Here is a 26,560-nt window from a genome sequence, read left to right as displayed (position 1 = left end):
AAATGCACTAAGGAAAGTGATCATATTTATACATCTAGAGCAGTTAAAGAAATTTCAAAATTGTTTTCTGGCTGAGAAAAAAACAGCATTAAAAAAAGAGGAAGGAAACAGTCTTAGTTGAGCAATGCTGGCTAGGCAGATTAGAACAAGTGCACTGGATGTATGCAAGGGAGACAGATAAAGGATTACCCAAAAGCCAGTATTTTGAGCAAAGCCTGATGCTCCTTGAAGTAGATTCTATAAGCAGGAAAATGCTGCTAAGCTGCTCAACTGAAAGTTGTGGGTTTAGCTGCTCTTTTGAATATCCATGTCAACACTGATGCTTCACAATAAAAACTGAATGCCGTGGGAAACAGCAGCAGACACAGCAGTAAGGAGACACTGGATTTTAGCAGAACTGCAGCAGTGTTTCTATAGCAGGGAAGTATGAACTTCAGTTATAGTTGTCTGGTTCTTGGGTTTTTTGGGGCCTTTCTTTTTTGTTTTTAGTAATCACAGCTACCTCAATCTTGTCAACACAGATACTGCTGGATAAACACAATCCAGCTGTGTGAATTACCAAAGTTTTAGAAGTTGTTTTCTGTCACGATAGTTTGACTGGCCAAGTCATTGAAATAATCGTGTTTTCCAGGGACTTCCTAAGAAGCAGGTGTGTAGCATGTCTAAAGCAGCACAAGAATGTCTGAATTGAAAAGCTGAAAGCTGAGAGACAACGTTATAAAGAATATTTGTATTTTGTTTGCTGAAACACAACACTGTACCACAGCTTAAGAGATTGGGTGATTCTACTTTGTTTACAGAATAACACTGCTTTCCTGAAAGACAGGAATGTTCACTGAACCTCAGAAATATGACAACATTTAAAAGCTTAATGCAACACCGGAGTTTGGCAACCTGCTTAAAACTGATAGCAACTGAACTAATTTCTATGCAGTTAAAAATGATCACAAACCACCTTAAGTTCTAGCATAACATAAAGTTCTCTTTAAGGCAAAGGCAGGAATATTTTCCACACTAGATAGCAAAAATGACAGAATACAACTAATTAAAGCTTGAGAGTACCAGTGACACATCATGACATAAGTTGGTCAACATGTTTTTCTAAAAACTGGCATGGAAAGTAATAGTCACTATTACTGACATATAATGACACAGCAGCCTTTTCCCCAGCTGTACTTTACAGTTCGTGCATTTGGAGCTTGCAAACATCAACAGTCACATGCTCTGCATCCAACCAAGGCATACCAGTGATAACATTTTCACCTGGACACACAAACTTTGACTTTGACTAAAACAATGTTAAATCTCCTGAAGTACTTTGCTGCTAATATGGGAGAGAATGTGCCTACCGGCTTCAGGTGTCACGTAAGAGTTTTGGTCATCAAGACATTCAGCCAAGTATTTACTAGCAGGAGAGGGTTGCTGCCCACTAGCTGTCTACATTCCATGAGAAATTTGTCAAAGTGAATTTCTAATTTGCAAGCAAGTACAAGCCAGATTCTGCTGAAGGAATCCACCACATTTTCACTTGCAGAAGTTGTGTGTCATAACTCACACCCTTTAAATTACTGCTACCTGAGAAGAATGCCACATATAACCTGGGCCATGGGGGTGGGGCAAGAGTAAACTCAGAAGAAGGGGATGAAAGAAATAGCTCTTGGGGAATGACAAGGCAGAAGAGGGGATTTAAGGATATATTTCCTTTCATTACCACCACACTCACACAACATGACTCAGCAGTACAGCTAACCTATTAAACCTGTTAGATAGAAAAAAAAAAAACCATGTTAACTGCTTTCAGGAACTGCAAACTGAGCTTTCAGAAACTACAAACCAACTCCCAAATATAAGGGTTCCTTAAAAAAAAGTGGGGACTAAAGTGTTACAAATTCCAACATTCTACCCTTGTCCCCGGGTGACTTTTCAGACTAACATGCAAATGAGTATACAAGAAGTATATCATACAAAGAAAGATGTTTCGTTAAATGATTTCCAATAAAAAATGAAAAATAAATTTCTGAGGCAAGTTTCATACATGCAAAGAAACTGAACCATGAATTTGTAACCAAAATTTTTCCTTAGATGTATGTGTTTCAGGGAACTAAGATTCTCTTAATAAGGAACTTAAAACAAGATATTGCTTTTAAGGTATTTAAGAAGCATAGCTTCAAATTCTTAGTAAAAGAAAAAAAGTCCTACGGTAATAATAGTAACAAAAAAAAAATCACTTACCAGTGTTCATATTAGCTTTAATGAAGTCCAGAAAGTGAGAAGATATACATACTGAATTATAAAAGCTAAAATATTAAGTATTGATAGAAGAAAAACAGTTTGGTAATGACTTCATTAGCTCAACTAATTAAGTGGCCAGTATTTAGAGTGTTTGCAAGTAATTGCAAATGCTGATCAAAGTATTTGTTTGAAAAATATTCAACATCAATAAGGAAAATACGATCAAGACAATCTCAACCTCATTTTAGTCAATATTCTTGAAAATAATTTTATCAGGAAGTCATCACTTATTCCATATATACTCAAAAAAGTCTTCACTGACTCTTCTGTAAAGACGCAAGTCTAGTGACCTAAACAGTAGTTCCTTACAATTCAAAAAGGTCTGTAAATATTCAAACCCCTTAAGTTAAAAAAAATATGAAATTTGAGGGTAAATATGTTGGTAGTTGTCATGGGTAATCAATCACCTGTAATTTAAGCATGTTTAGAAACATTTTGTCACTGAACAGACCTAGGAACATGCTTCCACTACTGAAGATCATTATCTTGGAAAGATCTTTCTCGTATTTTTCAGTGAGATACTTCCTAAGTTAAATACTGTACACCCAAAACTGCAGCCATCCATGATGCAAACTCATCCAGTGCTGCTTTCACTCAGGTTTGATGCTGTCACTGCTGCTACAGAAGCTCATGGTACCCATCTTAGATTCCCATCAGAGATAGAGCAAACTGCTTTAAGGCTTAGGACACGAGACTGAAGAGCTTCCTCCAGACCTGTTTCAGACCAACTAGGAAGTAACTGTGAAAATTACTAAAATCACTTCTCAACCAGGTACAGAGAGTACGAGTAACAACAGCTCGCAATTCTTGAACAGATCAGGCACTCCCTGATGAAAGGTGACAGCATGGAACAGTATCTCCCCTGCAACAGCTTCCCAGCTACCAGCACAATTGCAGCTTAGAGATTTCCTGAGGTTTGTGTGTGGCTCACATCAAAATGCCTGTAATGTCCATTAGCTCTTGATGGATCTTTCTTGCACAAAGAGTTACAGGTCCTGGGCAAAGACATTCACCATTTTAAGGCACACAGTGTGAAAAAAAGGTCATTTTGCTTACATTAAGCCTGATTCTTGATAATAAAACAAGGGGCTACCAGTTGAGAAAACCATTATTTCTCACTCAACTTCTCCCCATCCATCTTTTATGTCCTCTCCATCATCTTTTTTACCCTTAAGGGGACTTTACAATTTCTCTGAAGAGACTCTCAGTTCTCTAAATGTATTTCTATTGCATCCTTTCTGATATTAAAATGAGAAGAAACAAATGAAAGAGACCTAGGCACACTATGGTCAACAGTGAAATTACATGTTTCCATTCACTAACACTTCCTGGGGAATATTTAAAATATATTCCTTGAGAACTGATACTTTGTATCATCAGTTAAGACATATCAGTAGTTAAAAGGTGGATTCTGTACCCACTTCATACATTTATCAATTCAATTTTCCTTAAGTCCACATGATCCCACAACAGCTACCCTGCAACATCTGTTTGAAACAGCACGTATTCCCTTCCTCCACTGTGGATGGCACATCTGTGTTCATCTCCATTTTATGGAATATAATCTATTTTCCACTTCTGAGAAATGCCTGGGCTGCACTTGGTCTTGTTGGCTACCACTACAGTTTAGTTCAGACTACATGAGTTTAGAACAATTTTATCTTTTCCCTTTATTTTCTGTCCCAGAATAAACAGTTTAAAATCCTTACTTTTCTTGGAGCTCTGACAGTCAGGTCACCACAATTTAGCATACTCTGGCAGCTTAAATTAACAGCCATAGGAAGATCCATGGCAACTGCCCAGGCATGTAACTCAGGCTGCTAGGCTGTGCAAGGGCTGCTGCAAGTGCATCACAATTTAGATTAGTATGTTTCAGCTTCATCTGATTTAAATTTCCTAAACTTCCTACAGGCCAAGAGCGTGCACAGCAGTGACTGCTGTGGCCCCGTTGCAACTCGATGTTGCCCATAAGCTTTTTAACCTACACTAAACATATTTTTTTTTGTCCTCAAAGATTTCAACTTCCACAACAAGCAGTATGTGAAAGAATGCCTTTTCTCTTATTTATGGATTTTCCTTCTTATATTAGCATAAAGACGAAGGTTTGCTTTTCTTCTGCTGCAACTGACATTAAAAAGAATGTCCTAAAACTAGCTCTTATGCTCTTTTAGCTCATCCTCTCCTAAAGAGAAAGTACTGTCCCTCCCTTTTTTTCAGTACTTATGTGCCCAAAACGGAACATTTAGGGAATAAACTCCATTACAATAATAAGACAAAACCTAACTAGACACAACTCTAAGTCTGACAGATAGTGAAATTACAAAGACTACTCTTAAATCAAAAACCACAGTATTTTTGTATTTATTTGTCTAATAAAAAGTTGAGTTTACAGACAGGAGCCAATTTCTGCACCACAATCTTATTTTTTCTTTTGGTACTGAAGACAAATATTTTCCCCGACAAGTCACAATATCAGCAATTCCCATGAAGCAGCTAACCCAGCTAGAAAGTGCTAGGCATACAGAAAAATCAAGGTAGGAGCTCATTTAGGGCTCTCACATGTGACCTTCAGTGGCAGTTAAAGTCATCAAATTTAACTACAAGTAACAGCTGGGCTGAGAGGCAAAAATCAGGTAATTTCCCCAAAACCTCTCTAAATATCTCTCTGGCTCTTCAGTGACAAATTTTAAAGCCAAGGGTAAGTTTAAAAATTTGCAAACCTTGTGCTTTAGTAACAGAACATGGGAAAATGAGTTTTTGAAAATTATCAGCTTAAACAAAAAAAAAAAAAAAAAAAAAAGGAAAGGTCCTAGAATTAAAGAATGTATTTCGGTCATATATGGACCTATTTACTGTAAAATAGTTTGTATCCTGTATGATTCCCCTCTTTCAAAAATGCACGAAGACTTGGCTTTAAGTTTTAATTCAGTAAGTCAGCATACTCAGAAACAGGCTGCTCTCATACTTCTCTGTATTAACAGGTCTGTCTTTTCCTTTCTCAGTCATATCAGTATTTGCACCAAATTGCAACAATGCTTTATTTCTAGAAATTTAGAAGTCTGCAAGAAGAGTACACAACTAAAAGGTTTTAATTTCAACTTCCATCTGAAAATCCCTCACATCAGAAGATAACCCAGGACAGTGCAGAGGACAAGAAACCGAAGTTGGTTATGCTCACCATTCAGATCTGTGCAGGATCTGATAATGGGGAATAAGAGCTATTTGGCACTTGCAAACATCTAAATCTGCAACCACTCTGAGCAGAAGTGGTTCTGCTGAACATACAAATCTTCAGCATCATGCTTAGAATTCAAACAATAAAGCTATCTGAGATTCTTCTAGAGGAAATCTAGTATCTATGCACTCACAGAGAGTCCTTTTCAGTTACTCCAAGCCCATGTAGTTTGCAGTGGTCAGACACAACAAACCCAAGTTCCACACTGCTGCATGACTTACCCGGACAAGAGCATCATCGATGATGTGATCACGTCTCACTTTAAGTCGCAAATATGGGTTGAGCTGCTGCCCTTGAACTAAGCTGTAGAGCACAGTTATGCGTCTTTCACTGTACATCCGGATCCTATTGTCATAATACAATCCCAGGTTCTTGGTAACAGCATTCAATATAAAGGGACAGGTCATAAATGAGAATTTATTCTCTGTTTCTACTTTGAAGAAAGTGTAGTCTTTGTCCATTTCTAGAACATCATTCAGTGGTTCATTAATAAATTCTTCAAAAGGGATAAGTGGTTTTCTGCAATCTATAGTTTTAACACCAAGTTCAGTTTCCAGTGGGTCCACTCGAGGACCTTTTTTATTTCTTCTTTCCTCACCCAACAGCTCTTGAAGAGTTAGTTCACTTGATTCTGGGATGGGTTCTTCATCTTCCTCTTCATTATGATCTGTATCCACATCCCCTCCTACTACATTTGCATAGTAAACCATTTTCAAGCACTTTGAAGCAGCAACAACAGCATCATCATCATTCACTAGGTTACGACTATTGAACTCGTTGCTTATGACTTTGTAAGTAATAAGCTGCTGAAATGTTTCCATCATTCTCCGAATTTGATCTGCTCTGTACTTAGACCACAATCTGACCAATTTTGCTTGAGCTGCAAGGGGTAGTTTGCTCATTGCTTTGCAAAACAATGGTAGAGCCATTTCCAGATATTCTGGGCTATGAAGATTGCCATTCTCCATAACGATAATAAACAAATTCAGATAGTTAGGATCCCGAGAGTACACATTATGGTAAGTCAAGTCACATTCCACATTAGGTGACAAGTACACAAGTGCATTTAAAAAGGCAGTTTCTATTTTCTCATTAGAAAGTAACCTATCATAGACCCGTCTGACTGCTTCAATATCTACAGACACTTCATCTGGGCCTAGTTTTTGGAGGTTATTATCTCCCTGTGTGTTATCACCTATTCTTGATGATGAAGATGACGATGCACCAGAATCCTCTTCCATAGCAGCAGCCGAACAGGCAGCTTTTTCCTTTTCATCTTCATCTTTGTCTTCATCCTTTCCTTGAAGAGACTTGAGCTCCTCCTTGGTGTGCTGCTTGGTTTTTCGGAAACTCTGTACCAGTGCTTCAGCACTAGAAAACACTCTCCCAATTACCCGGATTAAAGGGGAATAATCCTCTTTTTCTCGACATAGTTCAAGAATTTCATATATCTTGTCTTCTGTTAGAAAAGTCACATCTATAAAAAGATAAAGTTATTCATTTTATTAAGATAAAAATTAAAATGATAAAATACTTCTGGCTTGCCCTACCCAAGAGATCTGTGTGTCATATCACCCTTAAAATTGAAAAAACAGTGTCAGTGCTGAATAAATTCAAGACAGATACTTTATAATTTCATTAGCAAGAAACATCATGATTTCATTCACTGACTTTGTAAAATATTTTATTCATGAATGTCAATCAGAGAATGTGCACAATGGTGAAACTGTTTTGCAGCCAATTAACTACATTTGGTAGTTAACAGCACTCTATTGTCTAAACAAGAGCAATCAGTAAGAGGTTTAAACTTTATGAGACTTAATGAATAAGGCTGCAACAATACAGTCTTCTGGTAAATCTGCACAGTTAATGTGTAAGTCATTAAACTAAACAAACTAGACTGCATCAACCTCTTTTTTCGAACACAGCTCATGTTTATGGACTTCACACATTTTTTCACCCTTAAAACCAAACCTTGAAGAAAAGGCTCAATCACTTGTTTTGTGGTATTTAAATGGCAATGTAAGATTTCTTATTTCTCTTTTTCATGCTTTCTGCAACTGTTTTGATACTAAATCGATGCCTGAAAACCCTTCCAAAGCCCTCAATATATGCTCTGAAATTTATGCTGCCTTCTAAATTACATATACAGTGGGGCATGTAGATTATTTCTTTGTACATTAGGCCTCACTAAGATAAGCAATTTGGGTATACTCATCAACATGCTATTCAGATGAACAAGATAGTTTACACAGATCATCTGCTCCAAATACCTGTCTGTTTTCCCTCTCCCCCAACTCCTGATACAAAATAAGATATTTGAAGGGTCCATTTGCTATTTGAAATCTTCCTTTCTCTTTAGAAAAAAGGAAGAAAACATTATTTATAGCTTTCTATGTTACTTCTCAAACAGAACCCACAGATGCTTTCATATCAGGTGATGATTTACAGTAGGATTACCACATGATCAGACCTTGAAAAGATATTCTGGTTTAAGCAGATTCTTCTGAACTGACATATAATTTAGAATTAAAACAGAATCTGTTTAATTGCATCTCTAGAGATCTAGAAAACATCTCAGAACTGTATTCACTAACCATGCTAGAACTACCTACCTCTGCAGAAAGAATTCTATCATTTTAATAAAGACATGTTTAATAAAGATGTTGTACATTAACATATTTTGAAATGTAATTACCTAGACTGATACTCATTCCAAGAAGTCATTAAATTAAAAATACAAACTAGATGATGACAAGACAGACAACCTACTGACTTTCACAGAATCCCAAGCCACTCTTTGAGCACATCTAACACAGGAAAGGTTAACCTTATGTCATGCTACTTAGATTGACTCCAAGCTGAAAATGCTGACAAAGCTCAAAACTAAAATCTGTCCTGTTAAAAAAACAGCTCTACTGAAACCATTATGAAAGGATTCAAGCTTAATACAGCATCTATTTTTGTCTGCTGCAGTGCATGCTCAGGAAGAAAAACTTGTTTTAAAAGAAGTTTTAATTTTCTTGTGTTAAGAGAAATTTAACTGCTGATACAAATGATGTCCCATGAGACAGCCCCTCAAAATGAGGACCACAGTCTCAAGTTCATTGAGTCTGGACCATAGACATTATTCATAGCATAAAAATTATCAACACAAGTTGACAATTTAACAATATAACACATTTCAGATTTCCATACTTAGAATAGGAATTCCTCATTCACTCTTTCAAACGTTTTAGTATTACAGGAACTAACCATGTACTATTTCCAATTAAAATATTTAATAATACCATCAGCAGTTTCCTAGCAGCTTTAAGTCCTATCCCATGACCATCCCGTAATTGAGCTGCCATAAGGGCCTGCCCCATTTTTACTGCACAGCACTGAGAACAGCTGGAGGAAAACAAACCTAAGTGAAGCTTCACCATAACACAAGCCAATTTTAGCTGACTTGTGTCTGGATCTGTGAGCTTTTACATGCTTTTTCCTCTCATGTCCTCTATTTCAAATAAGCAATCCAGTAAAGCAACTCCTCTCAGACCTTGTTCTCAGTAATATTGCACCATGAAGTCAAAAACCTGCACATGAAGTCAAGTTTTAACAGTGATCCTTGACTGTGAAAAAGACTGCGTGTGATCTATATATTGCCAACAACACACTCCCTAATTAGCGAATTCATTAATTATATTTTCTTTATCTCTTATGGAAGCTTTGTTATCATTGTCTCCTTGCTGCCTATCAACTGACCTTCTCTGTTTCCAATTTAATATTTTGGTGATCAAAATTGAAAATAGATTCCCAGGTAATGACAACATCGATTTTTAAATGATGCTTCCTCTCTGATTACAATTGTAACCTATGCTTTCTATATATTTGTGATTTCTCTATTTCCTTGTTTGTGGACTGCTATCTAAGGTATTACTGAGATGCTGACAATGGCTTCCACGGAATTTTTTCCTCAAAGCTAACAGTCTTAGGGCTTAGAACTCGAGAAAAGTAATTTAGGTAATTACTTCTGAAGGATATTTCTTTCAATTTATTAGAACTTTCAATCCTATGTCAAGCATAAAAAAAAGTCACACATCCTTTTCCTTGGCTTTGCTGAACTTAGCTGCAATTTTCCCAGTAACTGTTGTAGCACATAGACCTTAAACAATTCTGAGTGCGAGATTCCTTAGACATCATCCAATTCCAAAGGTAACTAAGCCTCAGATGGGCTTTAAGAATGCATTAAAGTTCTGTCTATACAGGTACAAAGAAAGGTCAGTACTTGTGATGCTCCAAAAGAGGAAGTCTGAGTCACTGCTGTAGCCAAAAGACTGTCTCTGGAGGTAGGTTGAGAAGACTCTTAGGTACCCGCCTTGGGGAGAGGGGATGGTTAGAGAGAATAAGGAAAATTCTGTATCTGAAAAGCTCCATAAAAAATACAAAAAAATCAAGAGAAAAATCACAAAATAGACTTAATGTGCCTCTTTCTCATCTAAGGCTACATTGCCTTCCCTTTCCCAGTGTTTGCCTCTCTGCTTATTCAGATCGTAAATAATTTGGGGAGAAATTTATCCTTGCATCAGATAAAGAACAAACTGATGCTGCTATTAACTGGAACATCTTGGGTTGCTTATAACACAGTACTATGTTTTATTGCTGATTCTGTAGTGTTTATTAAATCTTTGCTGTAAACAATTTCACCTTCTTTAGCTAAAATAAATGGATCTGGACTTGTGTTTGTACCACTTTTTGCCGCAATAGTTAAAAAAGGTCTGCTCAAAGGTTAACGGCTTTAATTACATTTGGCCTGGTTTCTGGATGTGTTTGCATCACGGGTTTTGGCAACAACTAACACTATTCTATTAGTATGTATTTACAATTAGACAGAGTTTGAAAAGCTAAACAGAAGTTAGAAAACATATACAGAACAGTATTTCATTTTACACTGGTTTAAAAATAACTGTGCTCAAACATTTTTAGCTTAGTGAATGCATTGCCTATCACCCACTGTATCATTTTCTTCATCTGTTAAGTTTCTTAGCAAAGAATCTGGAATTAGCTAAAAGTATAACTTTTATAATTTATTAACTGCAGAAGAGTTACGAAACTAGCAAAACCAAAACAGTCTTACAAAAGCACTTAAAGCTTTTCTATATTTGCAAAAATCATTATTATTGTAAGACAACAAATGAATGTTGATTTTAACAGAGATGCGGTCAAGATCTAGGTCTGGAATCAGTGTTCAGCATTAATCCCCCCATTTTTCCAAAACCATAGTAAAATACTTGACTGTCTAACACTGCATTTTACTGAAGTCAGCAGAACACCACCAGAGTGAATTCTGCTGGCTTGTACTCGTGCAAATGAAATGTGTTTTATTTTATGAAAATTGTAAACATCTTACCTTTAAAGTCATCTCTTGGGCCTTGCATTTCCTTCTTGTTCATTTTTCTGTCAGTGCAGGAATTGTTATGGGCACCTTTGGAATTGTTTTCTAGGTAAGCTGAGCTCGTTCCTTTCTTGGAGGGATGAGGATCACAGAGTTTTGCATTAATCTTATAAAGCTCGAGGGCCTTAATGGCTGCTGCATTGTTATCCATACGGAGAAAAGTTGGACAGGAAGCACAAAATTCATTTGTACAGGCTTCATTTCCACAGCCCTCGGTTAACTGGTGGTAGTAGCGCTCTATTAGATGCTTTGCAGCTGCTCGCTTCCTGTAGCAAACATTCAAACAGTAAGTACAAGGATTAGTGGAGCATTCACATACAAAGCTCATTCAATAGCATCAGCAAGGCAGAGATTAGTCAGGCACTGAAACACAAGATTTCTGTCAGAAAGAACACATCAGAAGATTTTTTAAAATCCAGGATTCTCATCTTGACAAATGCAAATATATTTAACACACAATTTAATTTGTGGGTTCTATGTAAGTGAAAAATAAATCCTGTTCATGCGTAGTTTTTTATGGTAATGCTACAGTGGAGACAATCTTGTACAGTTCTGAACAATCTCAGCTGTTGCTACAAAAGAGAGCAATTTGAATGCAAAACAAGGCTGCAACCGAAACAGAACCGGATGTTGTACAGGTGTTGAATCTAATATATAGTACTGAGGCATGGTCACCACTGACAGACGGAAGAGGCACAAAACACAAACAATTCAGACATTTATTTAGCAATACTATCAATACTACACTATTTTACCCATTTTAACAAGATTCCAGATGACTAAATTATCATATTTAGTCTATTTAAATCCGCACAAAAAATATTCCTTTATTAATTAAACTGATGCCAAAAACACAATTACAGATGTGCTCAAGGCTGAATATATTTCTCCTCAGCTTAAATAAATTATACGGTTCTCTAAAAAAAAGAAAAAAAAAATCCAAAAAAGGAGTATCTGCCAAATCCTTCTGTTTCTCTTACCATCATAGGTGGCAAGTAGGTATTCTGAAAAATCACAGCTGTATTGCTGTACAAGTTTATGTGCTCAGTACTATATATATGCACAAAAGAAAATGTAACTGTCTTATTAATAAGGTCACAGACTTCTGCAGAAACGTGCAAATACTAAAGAAATCACTGGAAAGCCGCAGGTAATCAGGACAGAAGCAGCTACATGCAGCACCAAGAGCACAACGTTTGACCACATTTTGGAAAGAAAGCCCCAAACCTCAACTTCATTTAAGATAGTAAGTTATTAATGAAAACTACCAACTATGAAAGATTTCAAACATTTTGACTAGGTGTAACATAAGGGCCTTTTACGTAACTTTAGTGATACAGTACCATAAAGATTAGAGCATCAGAAATTGTAATAGTAACTTAAAATTGCCTTTCCTGATGTTGATGCATGCACAGATTCTGCATAGAGCAAGTACGTCAGAACTGAAGTGCTAGACTGGTACTACTCAGCACTTGCTGCACCTTGCTGTTAATAATGGCTGGTTAAATAGCCGTCTCAATGCAGCTACTTTAGGAGGGAAAGCGTTCAGAGTGACTGCTGAGGTGTATATTACTCAGCAGTAACACCTTTGCTTCTTTCTTTTCATCCTTCAAGACCTCATGATGCCAGAGAAGAAAATACATCTTACAAGCAAAACAATTACTTTGATGTCTATCTGAACTTTCAAATGCCCCAGTACGTTTCAAGGGAAAAAAACCAAACAAAAAACCAGCTGAGGAGAAAGGTTTCCCTGGGACTTTGAGATGGATGTGGGGGGGGAAAAAAAAAAAAAAAAAAGCAGCAGCATGAGCAATATGACTAAAATCATCACTGTGTAACAGGGAATAGCTGTATTCTAATCTAAGGAAAGAGTTCTAGTCTCTCACATTTTTATATGTAGGCTTAGGAGAATCTGCCTCTCTCCATGTACATCTAAAAATAAGTGGTTTTTTTAATCCTGTCTTTCATACTTCAGCCATTAGTATAGAGACTTTAAAAAAAACCACCCAAACCCTGCCAAAGCAACAGTGTTTTAATACAACTCGGACCAGTACATGATTTAAGAAACAACTATTACTGATTGCAAAATTTCGTGCTTTGATCATTCCTGACTTTCAATCATTCCAGACCTCCAGATTTAGAGTGTGAAATACTGTAATTTGTAATCAGGTTAAGTATTTTGTATGAAAAAGTTGAATTGTTACAACTGAGCTGTGGCCATCTGTCTCAGCAACATGCACATCTTTCTAGCTCACACACCTAGTTTGATTAAAGTTATATCAGTGTATAAACACTGATATATTAACAACACATTTTTCATCTTAAACAACACTCCATTTTAATCAGGTCATATCTGAGATGCCAGTAGATAAAGCTAAGCTTAGACTGGTCTCTAACAGTTAACTTCTGATAGACTCAATATTTTTTTTTTGTTTTAGTTTTTAGCTACCAATTACTTCTCAAAGTTTGCTATGCCTACAATAAGGCTATTTACAAACACTTCTGACTTGTAGCTGGAGACTCACTGACTCAAGTTCTGTGAAACTCTATTAGAGACAGAAGGTCTGATTGAAGGCTGTATTTTTAAATTTTGTTTTAAAACAAGTATGGAAGCAAACAATATGGTGTACTAGAATACAGCAGTATTAGAATTTCATAGGACAACATCCTTAGTTGGAAGGGACCCACAAGGATCATCAAAGTTCAGCTTCTGGCCTCGCACAGAACCATCCTCAAGAATCACACCATCTGCCTAACAAACACTTCTTGAGCTCAGACAGGCCTGGTGCTGTGATCACTTCCCTGGGGAGTCTGTTCCAGTGCCCAACCACCCTACAGGTGAAGAACCTTTTCCTAATATCCAACCTAAACCTTCCCTGATACAGTTTCATGCTATTCCCTTGGGTCCTGTCACCACAGAGAAGAGATCAGTGTCTGCCCCTCTGCTTCCCCTCATCAGGAAGCGGTAGACCATGACGAGGTCTCCCCTCCAATGTCCTTCTCCAGGCTAAACAGACCAAGTGACTGCAGCTTGTCACCAAGTGACAGTGGAAATCCAGAAAGATAACATCAACTGGCTTCCCTTGATCAACTAGATGGGTTACCTTGGCATAAAATGAAATTAAGTTTGACATGAACCCATGCTGGCTGTGACCGATGACTGAGTTGTCCTTCAGGTGTTTTTCAATAACTCCCAGAATAATCTTGTCCATAATTTCACCAGGCACTGATGTGAGACTGACAGTCCTGTAGTTTTCAGGGTCATTCTTCCTGGCCTTCTTGAATATTGGGCCAACACTGGCCAGTGTCCAGTTGACTGAGATCTCTCCAGATTCCCAGGATCGTTGAAAAATCCTTGAGAGAGGCCTTGCGATGACATCAGCCACCTCTTTGAGTATTCTTGTATGAGTTCCATAAGCCCCCATAAACTTACAGGGATCCAGCTGGATCCTCCCCCCTCTCCCTGGAAGCTATTCCACAGTCTTTTCACATTACCTTAGACAAATGATTTAAGTAAATAAATAAATAAATTTAAGTGAGGACACAGACCTCAGAAGGTAGAAGAGAATTTACCAAGCCTTCCACAAGAGCTACATTTCTGAGGTTCATTGATAAAACGACTTACAGAAAAGGCAGTTCTGAGTAAGTCAATGTGTAATTTTACAACACAGTTAGACATTCCATACCACATTCCCACTGGTGTATACTTCAGGTGTTATTATCACCTTTCATTGCCAAAAGCCCACATTTCCCATTTCTACATTTTTCAGCAGAAGAACTTGCAGCATACTCTATATTGTCCAAAAGTGAAAACTTGATCTCTTTTGACATTCCCCATGCCATTTAATATGCCGAAAACTAAAGTTCTTGGCCTGAGGCATTAAAACTGGTTCATCAAGCAAGGTAACATAAAACCACTCTCTATTCTTAGCTCACGCTACCCCCGTGAAGACTGCGGCTCTCTTTAAGTTCCTATAAAGGGATCTACTGAAGAGCAACTGGTCCCTTAGAAAACTCAAGGCCTAGTTTGCTGTACATTAGCACACAGTTACTGCTGTAGTTAAGGCTACAATAGTGACTGACTTGCATATACATTTCCAAATACTCATTGTTGTTGCACATCCAACTATGAAACTGCACTGGTGTGGCTGCAGTTGTAAACATTTCACAGGTATATCCTTATGACTGAAGGATAACTTCCCACTCAGTGGGCCTTGTATAACCTCCTCAAGCAATACGCATTGCTTCAGTGAGGAGGAGAGGCGCCTAAAATAGATACCCAACTTCCTTCCCCAAAGTCCAACAATTTCACAAGCACACTTTTCTGTTTCAAATTAAATTAGCATTCACTGAGTTAGTTTGTGGTAGTTACAGAAAAAAGAATGCCTTTAGGCTTTTCATACGTTCTTTAGCTAATAAAAAGCCAGATAGTAAGTCCTTTGCATTTGTAATTTAAATTCTGCCAAAACTGTGGAGTATCACAAGAAACATGTACCACCAAGACAAAGGTGAACTGGGCTACATTTTTGGTAGTAATTTTTTAATGTCTAAAACCTATAAAAAACAAGGATTGAGGGTACTTGTTCCAAAGTTCATATGAAACAGAATGTAATTTGCATTTCTCAAATACCTTAAACTAAGTACAGAGAAATACCATGTAAAGGAAACTTTTGCCACAGAAAAAATCAGCAGTTTAAACACTAAAGGAATTTTTGAAAAAATTGAAGCATGTAGTAATTTGAAGTTCACATACAAAGCATTTAAAATCATGTTTACATTCAAAACGTGCCTGAAGTTTAAAATACCTGCATAACTGCATCATTTTTGCTTGTAAGTTTACCTAAATTTTAGAAATACACATGGATGTTTCATACTTGTCTGGAAATACCAGCATGAATTAACATACTTCTGAATGGTTTCTGCTTAGGTCACAATAATTTTTATATTATTTTTACACATAAATCTCACTTTGGACAGGAGTGTTGATCTGCTGGAGGGCAGGAAGGGATCTGGACAGGCTGGACTGATTGGGCCAAGGCCAACAGCATAACGTTCAACGAGGTGAAGTGCCAGGTCTGGCGCTCACAACAACCCCAGGCAGCGCTACAGGCTGGGGACAGAGTGGCTGGAAAGCTGCCCAGTGGAAAAGGACCTGGGGGTGCTGGTCCACAGCAGCTGAACATGAGCCAGTGTGTGACCAGGTGGCCTAGAAGGCCACTGGCATCCTGGCCTGTACTAGCAATAGTGTGGACAGCAGGATGAGGCTGTGATCATCTCCCTGTTCTTGGACCTTGAATCCCACGTCCAGTTTTGGGCCACTCACTGCAAGGAAGACACTGAGGTGCTGGAGTGTGTCCAGAGAAAGGCAGTGGAGTTGGTGAAGTCTGGAGCACAAGTTTTATGAAGAGCAGCTGAGGGAGCTGGGGGTGTTTACCCTGGAGGAGGGTCAGAAGAGACCTTATCACTCTATAACCACCTGAAAGGAGGCTGTAAGCCACGTGAGGTTGGTCTCTTTTCCCAACCAACCAGTGATAGGACAAGAGGAAAATAGCCTCAACCTGTGCCAGGGGAAGTTTAGGCTGGACATCAGAAATAATTTCTTCACTGAAAGGGCAGTCAAGCTTTGGAATGGGCAGTCCATGGAGGGTGCGGAGTCACCATCCCTGCCTGAAGTGTTCAGGAAACAACTGGACATGGCACTTGGTGCAATGGTCTAGTTGATAAGGTGGTGATTGGTCAAGGGTTGGACTCAACGGTCTTGGGAGTTCTTTTCCAGCCTTGATGATTCTATGATTGCTAAATTTAGTAAGTGTAAATCTACAACAACCTGTTTTACAATGGCTATTAGGAATTCAGAAGTGCCAAAATGTTCATAAGCAATTTTCTTAATGCAAAAAAAAAAAAAAAAAAAAAATTCCAAAAAAGCATTAATGTGCATGGAAACTGTCTTCTGGGTAAGAAAAAACCTAGGAAACAGGTTTTTTAGTACTAATAGCAAAACAACTTCCAATATATGTGTTAACAGAGGCATAAAGAGACATCTGCAACAGTTATACTACACTGTGGAAACAACATGACCAGCATATAAAAAACAGTTAAAAAAGGTGTTGCAGATGGTCATCTTTGTGAAGTTACATATTGCTTTGCACAAGTTTCAGCTTCAAACCTTGCACATTGGTTTTCCTGCTTCTGTTTAGCTAGAGTAAGAATAGCAGTGCTAGAAAAGACAAGCTTCCAGTAATAGCACTGCCCACACAGAGCCTTTTGAAGAGCCCTGCCCACCACACTGCCAAACACTCCACCCAGACCTGGAGCCCAGCCCTTTGTTCCAGCAGTGCTGCAACACCTTTTGCCTGCCTCAGCCTCTGGCACCACAGCAAATATGCATGGAGCTCACATTTTCCAAACTTCATTCTTTCCAGTGTGGTGGACCCCAACAGCAGGGCTGGATTGTGAACCCCCCTTGGACCATACCAGCTTAACCCAAGGGACCTCCCTCCCGACCATGTATTCTAGATCTACCATGCTTCTGGGAACATCATGTGCTGACAAAGGCAGGGCACTTCCTCAGGAAGGGCAACCCTGAGAACAGAAGGTCTGTCCTGGCTATATGGAGCAATGCAGGAAGACAGAGAGAGGGAGTGAAGAACACAGCATCTATCCCACAATCTCGTCGTAGAAAAACTGCCTTGCTACAGTCCTATTTGAAAAGGAGAGAAGGGTTTCAAAATTGCAAAGCATGCTATCCTCAAAAGCAGAGAGGAGGAAAGATGAATGCACAGAAAGCCGTATGAAGACGGCCATACCTTTACCTTGGTATGTGACATCATAAAATAGAGAGTGAAAACACAGGAACAGGTAAGAAGTTATTTTTTAAGAAAGTTATATTAATTGAAGCTGAAAGTCAATGGAGATGTGTGACAGTAGCAGACAGAAGATGCTGACCTTAACAATTCTAAGACCTGAATGAATGCTAAGGTAAAAGACTCCTGACTTTGAGCTAGCACCAAGATGTTCATCACATGGAAACCCAGAACTTGAAAAGCTTGGGATAAGCAAGACTTACACATGGAAGAGTTTGCTGTGTAAGAAACTGAGTATTTTCTTTAAATTTCTTTTCATTCACACATGTGAAACATATATGAGTATGGTCCTGGTATAAAGCTTTGCAATGCAAAATATGGAAATAAATAAAGCAACTGTATCAGCCAACCAGAGCAAAACCAATCATTCATTGTGCAAATAAAAAACCACTTGTACAAGTCCCTGCATTTACTAATGAATTTTAGGCATGTAAATAACATAGTAACTATTTTAGCAACACAGTAGGCTTGCAGGTCACAACTCTACCACCCAACCTGCCATTCCACCTCTAGTGGCAAGAGCCACTCTGCTGCAGAATTGCAAAAATTCTCTGTAACAGGTGTAGTACCCATCACATTGTGATACAGTTTAAAAAAAATTTAGTTACGCAAGTATACTGTATAACTACTAGTCAAATATGTGAATTCCTACAGCTTGACTGGCTCACATTTATTTTAAAGAAGTCAAGGTCACTCTGATCACTGGTCTACATCAAAAAGAAAAAGTACTCAGCTATCACACAGAAAAGCTTACTACTGTAAATTATTTTTTCATGTTTGGTTTTAAGGAAAATAAATCATGCACACACAAGAACTGTCAAACTCCTAGAGGGGAAAAAAGTTTTACTGCCTTTTCCTTCTGATTTATCCTAGGTCTTTAGAGTTTTTGTTTCACACCAGTCTAGATGAGTGCTACTGATACATCTTTCCTTAAAACGTGTAAAAACAGTAATCTAACTGACAAGATCCAGAGTGGACTACAGCCAGGCTGCTGTAGTTTCTCCTACTTATTCTCCTACTCCTCCTTATTTCTCCTGTTTGGCTACGCCAGGGAAACAAAAGGACACAACTCAACTTGCTGCAGGAACAATAAACCACAATGCAGCACAGACCACTACTGGAGCAGGAATAAGAGACCATGGCAGAGCTTTTGTTCTGCGACTTCTAATGCATGTCCACATAGCAACATGCAGAGGCACCTCTCAGGTCTGGATCCCTGAAACCCTCACTCCTAAGAAAGCAGCTGGACAGCACTTCTGTAACATGGTATGAGTGAGGGAAAAGAAGTTTGTCATACAGGAGAATTGCTTCTCCTAGCGCAAGAAAAGGTTTCACTGCAGTTGAGTTGCTAATAACACATCAGAAAAGCCCTCACCGTTTCCTCCTCCCCATTTTTTAGGTATTCAGTCCAATGTAGGGGGGCTCACAGCAGCTTTGCTCCTCCTTAAGTTGGGCAGCTACAGCAGAGAAGTCCTTGAGCAATTCACACTATGTCCCTAGCCTGCAAAACATCCTGAAAATGGCATCCAGCCCGTGGTGTGTAAAATGCTGAACTGCTTGGGGGGAAGGCGTGAAGGAGACAGTTTAAGGTCAGAGAAGAAGTTTGTGGCAAAAGAGAAATGAACCCAGATCCTTTGAAGCCTCAGACAGCACAACAACTACTGGGCTACATTCCCTCTATTATTTTGGAACTTGTGCTGTAAGCCAGAAGAGCAGTTTGTGGCTTCCCTATTAGAATTCTGTAACAGAACAGTTTGAATAACTGGAAAAGAATCTTTGTTTGCTAACTCACAGAAGAATGAAGTCTCAAATAACTTTTTTTTTTTAATGCAAACCTGCAAACCTTTTGAATTTTCAAACTGAAATGAAGGTTTCAGCCCATCACAATCTTGCTTCTAGTTAATCTTGACTTCCAGACTAATGAAGATAAGACAAAAAAGGTTCAGACCTGTCAGCAATATGCTCTGCGAATACTGTTCAGTGAAAGAGAGCTAGTTTTCTGTTTCCAGAATTTATGTCAGAAGTAACTGGCATATAAATTCACCAATTTAAGTCACAATCTTTTTTCTTAGTTCAACAATCCATCTGCCACAACAGATACCAGCAGATATTGTGCCTTAGTACTGAAGTGTCTTCAAACCCGTGCCAGATGTTAGTGAATGGCAGGTAGAAATTACATCCCTGCTGTCAAGTCTGAATATAGGCTGTAAGATTTCTGACACTGTATTATGCTACCATCTACTGGTTCACGTTAAATTAAACCTCTGAACTTTCCCTTCAATTCATTCACGCTCAAAAAAAAAAAAAAATCAGTTTCTACAGAGGCTTAAAATTGCAAAATATTAATTTGAAATTTTCTAAGGCAATTTCACAGTTCTACTCAACTTTTGTCTTCTTTTTATTAAGCAGATGGAAGAGTGACTATTATATATGTTCAGAACATTTTTAATCAAGATACACCAAACTCATCCACTCATTTACTTACATTCGGCTAGTTTCAATGTTCTCAGAGTGAGGTTCTCCTGGTGATCTGCAAAACCAGACAGAAAACCTTAAGCATTGCTTCTACTTCTAAGTCAGTACAATATGAAGAGTTACGAAAGATGGAACGTGATAAGTGTATTATTGCCACTAAAAGCATCAACTTTTTGATACTTGCAGATTTAATTTCTCAAACTCTAGAATACAGTTTATAACATAAAACATGATAGTATAATTAAGCCAAATTTCCTTAAGAAGGAGAGCACTTTTTCCCCACTGCTTACACAACAGGAGTCATTAAGGAAGAGATCTGCCAGTACTTCTGCATTCAGGCTGCACAGTGCACCAGTTCTGGGCTAATTCTTCATAACCACTTCTGTAACCAAAACGTGTACTCAAAGACTATCAGTGATCAACTGCAACCAAAAATTCTTTACAAAGCTGGAGTCTAAGAAGTAGCAGCTTAGAAGCAGGGTCCAAAAGAATCTCAAAGCAAATCTCACATCTCTCTCCACCTGAATTCATGGAGCTAATCTCACAGACAGCTTTGTTTTCTTCAATCCAGCCAAGAGAACAGCCAGTAATATTCAGAATTAAGTGTTATTGCCTGGCATTTTTGAACACACAAGCAGCACCTGTGTTTATCTTGACAACCCCCACTGACTTAATTTACAGAGTAATTCAAGGGGTATAGCTCCATACTAACTTCAGTAGACTAAATTATAGTTATGTAGCTCCTCTTTATTCCCATCTTCCTTAAGACAGCACGGATGCAACAGTTGACTTTTTTTTTTTTAGACAGTATTTTTCTTCTCCCTTTTGGACTTTCCCCTAACCAGTGAGTTTGTAGCCAGACAAGCCAGAAGACAAGGCACTACAAATGCAGCAGTTCTGATTCTCATAATCTTACGATGCCTTGAAATCATACCCTAAAAGACCTTACGGAACCTTCACTTGGGTACAAACTTTGGTACAGTTGACCAGAACTGCCATGCTGGAAATACTGTGCAAGGAGTGGAAAGAGAGCACAGTCATTACAGTAAAACTCTGCAGCTTGGATGAACAAAAATGTCTTTCATGACAGCTTTCTAAAAACAGAAGTGAGCTAAAATCTGCAAATAGAACTAACTTTGCAGGTTTCACCAGAGTCTGCTGCGGGATTTCAGTTAGGACAGATAAGCAGACTTTCCCATAGCTTTACAGGGAAAAAAATCTTTACTTACAGGAATGCAATTTCTAAATCTCTCTATTTACTACATAACTATCTATAATATTCTAAATGCTATTGGAAATCTCCAGTTGTAGCCTGATAGATTCCTTTTTTCCTGCTTCATTGTGCTATTTTACTGGATGGTCTCGCCTATTAAAGCTTGGACTGCTCTCTAAATTCTTTACTAAAATTTTAGTTCCTTTTCTGAAGCACCAGATCTTAACAATATTCTGGATTCTACCAAACAGACCCAGTGCCTAGAAGGTATTTCTGGCAGACAACTTAGAATTCCTAGGCTAGCTGGATACTGTGCAGTGACAGATGATGCAGAACACAGGAAATTATTTGTTTATATTTCATTAACTTATAAAATTTAACTGACACTAGGGACAGAATTCTGAACTTCCTATCCAACTAATTTTATACTCATGCTTAAAATGTAAATACCCTTTTAACTGGAAAATAGCATAAAAACTGCCCAATTAAAATTTTGGCCTCTATTTATTACCTCCAAATTACATTTCTCTTACTCATTAAATTCAGAACTGACAAGATAGTTGCTGACAAAAATATTGTTCAGCAGCAAAACAAATAAAATTTCTCTTCAACTCCAGCAACCAAAGCAAGCCTCTAAATGCTTAGTGAAAAGAACCTCAATTGTTTTTTCCCACTTATTCACCTGGGCATGTAAGTGTTAGAAGCTGGAGTAGAGGAAAGATGCACGTTTATATTCATACTGGTTAGCTCCTCTATTTACTTCCAGGACTTCAGTAAACAGTAGCAAAAGGTCTGGACATTTGAGGCTTCGCTCTCTTAATTCTAGTATTGCGACATACAACACATTGAAGCTTTGGGAGAGTAGTGCTTTTAGTTGCTATGAAAATGCAAGGGAAATAGTGGTGTTAAAAGAAAAACATCAAGAATACTGATCACTTTCAGCCTTTAAAATAAATAGCAGTATGAAGAATTACAGAAAAAGAGCAGATTGGCATCTAAACTTTGCATGTAAAAAAGTTAGCCTGGCGATCTGTAGTACAGACATGTAAACACAGGTATCAGTATACCCAAAATCTTTTCCTATCCTCATCATTTGTGAGAATTTTATCTGGGCTGTAAAGAGACAGTACAGTTCATGTTACTGTATTGTCTGTTAACACAGACAATACAGTCTATGTTACTCTAAAAAAACCCCCCAAAAAGATGCTTCTGTAAGATAAACAATATAAGAAAAAAATACCATCTAGCTGGGTCAAAAAAGGCTTGGTCCTCTAAGGAAAGTGGTTCTGCAGAAAACAGGGTGAAAATTCCTTCAGCTTATTGTTTTCTAGAACATGAGCAGACCTACTATAACTATGGTTTGCAGAACTATTAATGCACATATTAACTCGATTTTAAAAGGTTTCAAATGACAATGTAAGCACCTAACAAAATGAGCTTTCAGTACTCATTAAAATGAAGTGGAAGATCAATCTAATTACAGGTTGCACTTGTTTGCTGAGAAGCTATTTATTTTGCAATACCCAATTGTTTACAAACAAGATACCTTGTTATTTCCTGTGAGCAGGCAACAGTACTGAAAAACAACTATATAGTACGGCAAGACGTCCTTTCATCATGCTTAAAATCTGAAACAAGAGTTCTGTTCAGAGAAAATCTCAGAGCAAATGCTCTTAAAATTTCAGCTTTGAATTAGATTGTAGATACTGATCACAAGACACCAACTAATCTGAATACTGCAGTATGAGCTAGCAAATTCAAATGGTGGCTCATTTCCAACAACACAGGGAGCAACTTCTCCATTCTACAAGCCACTCCTTTTACCTCCAGTGTACGCCTCTAGATGAGAGAAGTAATGGTATGCCAGCTTACACATTTTAACACCATCAAGCCTCCTGGATAAATACTTTAAAAAAAAATTGAACAAATGCTTGGCTAAGTATGCTAAACAACTTATACAGAAATTCAGTATGACAGTAAAAATCACCAGAGACTTTTAACTGACAGTATTTTTCTTAAGAGGGATATCATGGAGCACCACAGTGCTTATATTTTAAAAAGTAGGCAGACAAACTAAGTGAGCTTTGAAATCACTGTTAGCAAGAGTGTAAGTCAACTTTGCCAGCTGACTTATCTTAAACAAATAATGTAACTCAATATTATTTATAAAACTAACTTCAAGCCATACAAGTTAAATACCTTAAAATAAACATTATAGTAGAAAAATTCCTGAGAAACAACCCAGTATGCTTCATGCTTACCTTTTACAAGCTGTGGCCATTCGGTGACATCAGGGTGATCACAATTTTGAGTCACTGATCAAAACCGAGTTGTCACACCACTCCTGTATCACGCTGGGCTAAGCATAAGCTTAACAACTCTAAATAAGTAAAAATAATTTAGTTAAAAGTCCTTAAAAATTATTTTCAGCCAATTCTCTAAAAATAATAAAAAAAACCAACATAAAAAGAAGAAAAATATTGATGCTAAGTATTGTTTTATCAGTGAGATTAAGACTTACATTCATTTTTTGCATGGCATTCTAACTTCTAGAGTTACTCACTGCAGTACAATCAACTGGTGAACTTGAAAATTCAGCAACTTATTTTTAGTCTTTCTAAAAAACCAAAATCCATACCCATCTCTTGGACCAGCAGAAACACCCCATGACAAGACAACAAGCATTCAAAGATCTGGAATTGTGTGCATAAATATGAACTGTAATTTCTACCTACAATAAAATTCTGGTAGGTGTTTTGCTGCTACAGCTGGGTTAACATTGTTTCTTAGCAAGGCTCTGTTCCCAGGGAGCAACAAGTAACCTGAACTTTGTTGTGTGCCTCTCCCCAAAAAGAAGTAAGCTACAGCTACATAAAAGTTTCAGAGGAGCAACTTTCGCTATCTATAGCAAATCTTTTAGGTTCTTTGCTCCATTTATATAACATGTCCTCTCTCCTCTCCCTTAAACTTTCAAAAGTATATTTTACCTGTCAATTGTTTCCCGTGATCTGGCTCCACTGGTATAAATTGAAGGGTTGGTCCTTTACTTTGTCACGCAGGTGGCAGCCAATGATCACTCAGCAATACTCGTGCCCAGAGCGCCCTGGGACCACCCCAGCTGATTACTTCCATGGCTGAAAAGGAACCAGTTAGTCTCTTACCTACTGCTATTATCTACTCTAAACTAAAGTTAATGGATAACATATTTCCAAACATAATCCTCAACACTCAATTCATCCCATTCTCTCTCCCCCCCAAAGCTCCTAAGTGCGCTGGAGAAAGCCAGAAAAGAAACAAGGCCTCTGAAGGAGAGTCAGATGACAAATAGCATTTCCTTTCTGCTAATATAAATTTTTGATAAAAACTGCAATGTTAATATTGTATTTAGTAAATAAAAAGTTATCTTACTTTCTCTTAACAGCAGCAGCTATGAAGACAGACCTCTGTATAGTATCCTGATAAGTTTTATTCCTGTGGTAACCCAGATGAAACCCCACATTTGCAGGTTGCCATGCAGCAAAAGCCTCACACAGAATGAAGGTGCACAAAGCTATTGAGGGCACACCCGCAGCTCTCTGCAACACCTGCAGACATAACAATCTGGTGCAAATACTAAGAGAGCACATCAGACAGCTTTAAATATGTAGTAAAAACCATTTATTTCTTTACTGCACCTTCTTAGGTGCTTCAGTCCAACCTATACAAGAGTCTTGCAGTAAGATCTTAGCAAGGTTCATGATTTTCTAAGGTTTGTCAGAAAAACTGCCCAGTTTTGCCAATCTACTATAATTTGCCATTCTATCACAAACTCTGCACAGAACAAAATTTGTGTTAGTTTCAGAATGATGCTTATTAGTTTTATCACATACATTCATTGAGATAGGTAAAGTGCCATTTGATAATTTTAACATCAGTAATATTTGAGTGTTCTCATCGTAACACAAGTGCAGTTGACACAAGGAAAGTAAAAAAGAAGCAGGCTACCAAAAATCTCCAAAATAAAACAGAGGTTCTCTAGTACTTATGTTTTATGGGTGTAAATTGTCAAAGTTTAACTGAGTCAATGCTAGGAACATAGAAAAACAATTAAAAGTCAGTTGGACAGGTTCCTGATCTGTCAACATTACAGAACAGGGTAAGTATTTTCCATTCAATGTCTGCTGACTGTCAGCTGTACAGAAAGGCAAAACCTAAGATGCTGATGCAAAACTGAGAAGCTGTAAAACACTGCTTAATACATTCTGATTAAGACCTGAAAATGTCCAGTTTCAGGCAAGCCTTAGTTTTGAGGAAACAGATGCCTATTCTAAAACTGCTTCTAGCACCTAGCCCAAGTAACTTCTAGTACACTGGTCAGAGGACAGTGGTATCATCTCTAAAGCTTCACTGGCTGGGAAGCCTGCACTCTGACTGCTGGAAGTACCAGCTCATGTTCTGGAGTGTGCCTGACCAATCACTCCCTACCTAGACTTGGTCCTATATCACCCAGACTATTGGCAAAAACTTTCTACAGCAGATTTCCATTCAAATAGAAGTATTTAGAACACCAGGCTGCCATGAACCTTAGTAAAACAAAGTTTTCCTGAGGCTGTTTCATATGGGAGAAGTCATGAACACGACTGACAACAGTGAAAGAGTACATGAAGTGTTGGTGCTGGATTCAAACACCACCAGATTTTGGAATGTTAAAAAATATACATTAAATTGGCTGCTCCAAAGTCATAGGCAAGACAAGTTTGTGCCAAGGCCTGACACAGACCCAACTCTGTTAGTCAGATTTATCACACCACCGAACATAGTATCTACAGCAGTTCTGTGATGGGAGGAGTATCTGAACTGTCACAAATCTCACTGAGCTGAAGTAAACTCATTGAAGCTTTGTTGTGAAATTTGTATCTACAAATTGAACTTATCATGGGTCAGAGCTTTGAATCAGGTAGTTTCAGGATTTCTGATTTGTTGCATGATACCTTGAAACTAGACTTTTACTGTACTGCAGTTGAAAATTCTCATGCTACTTTTTGCCAATATAGATGCAAAAAACC

At 38.0% G+C, this 26,560-nt stretch overlaps 1 protein-coding gene across 6 annotated transcripts in view; it reads right to left on the bottom strand.

The window, feature by feature from the left end:
* UBE3A (ubiquitin protein ligase E3A) overlaps positions 1 to 26,560 on the bottom strand; it is a 54,118-nt gene that overhangs the window by 11,877 nt on the left and 15,681 nt on the right. For 3 of the 6 annotated variants that reach the window (XM_048325043.1, XM_048325050.1, XM_048325067.1), the window contains 5 exons: positions 24,503 to 24,649; positions 23,777 to 23,895; positions 20,313 to 20,357; positions 10,920 to 11,230; positions 5,749 to 7,004 (listed from right to left, as the gene is read on the bottom strand). In XM_048325043.1, coding sequence (XP_048181000.1) covers positions 5,749 to 7,004; positions 10,920 to 11,230; positions 20,313 to 20,357; positions 23,777 to 23,796 — 1,632 coding nt within the window. In that variant the 5' untranslated portion in view covers positions 23,797 to 23,895; positions 24,503 to 24,649. Of the gene's footprint in view, positions 1 to 5,748; positions 7,005 to 10,919; positions 11,231 to 20,312; positions 20,358 to 23,061; positions 23,144 to 23,776; positions 23,896 to 24,502; positions 24,650 to 26,560 lie in introns of all 6 variants that reach the window. The other 3 variants (XM_048325059.1, XM_048325074.1, XM_048325083.1) reach the window with 2 other exon arrangements.

Source organism: Corvus hawaiiensis, chromosome 2 (genome assembly GCF_020740725.1).
Source record: "Corvus hawaiiensis isolate bCorHaw1 chromosome 2, bCorHaw1.pri.cur, whole genome shotgun sequence".
NCBI classification, from domain to species: domain Eukaryota; kingdom Metazoa; phylum Chordata; class Aves; order Passeriformes; family Corvidae; genus Corvus; species Corvus hawaiiensis.
This window is presented reverse-complemented; position numbering and strand designations above follow the sequence as displayed.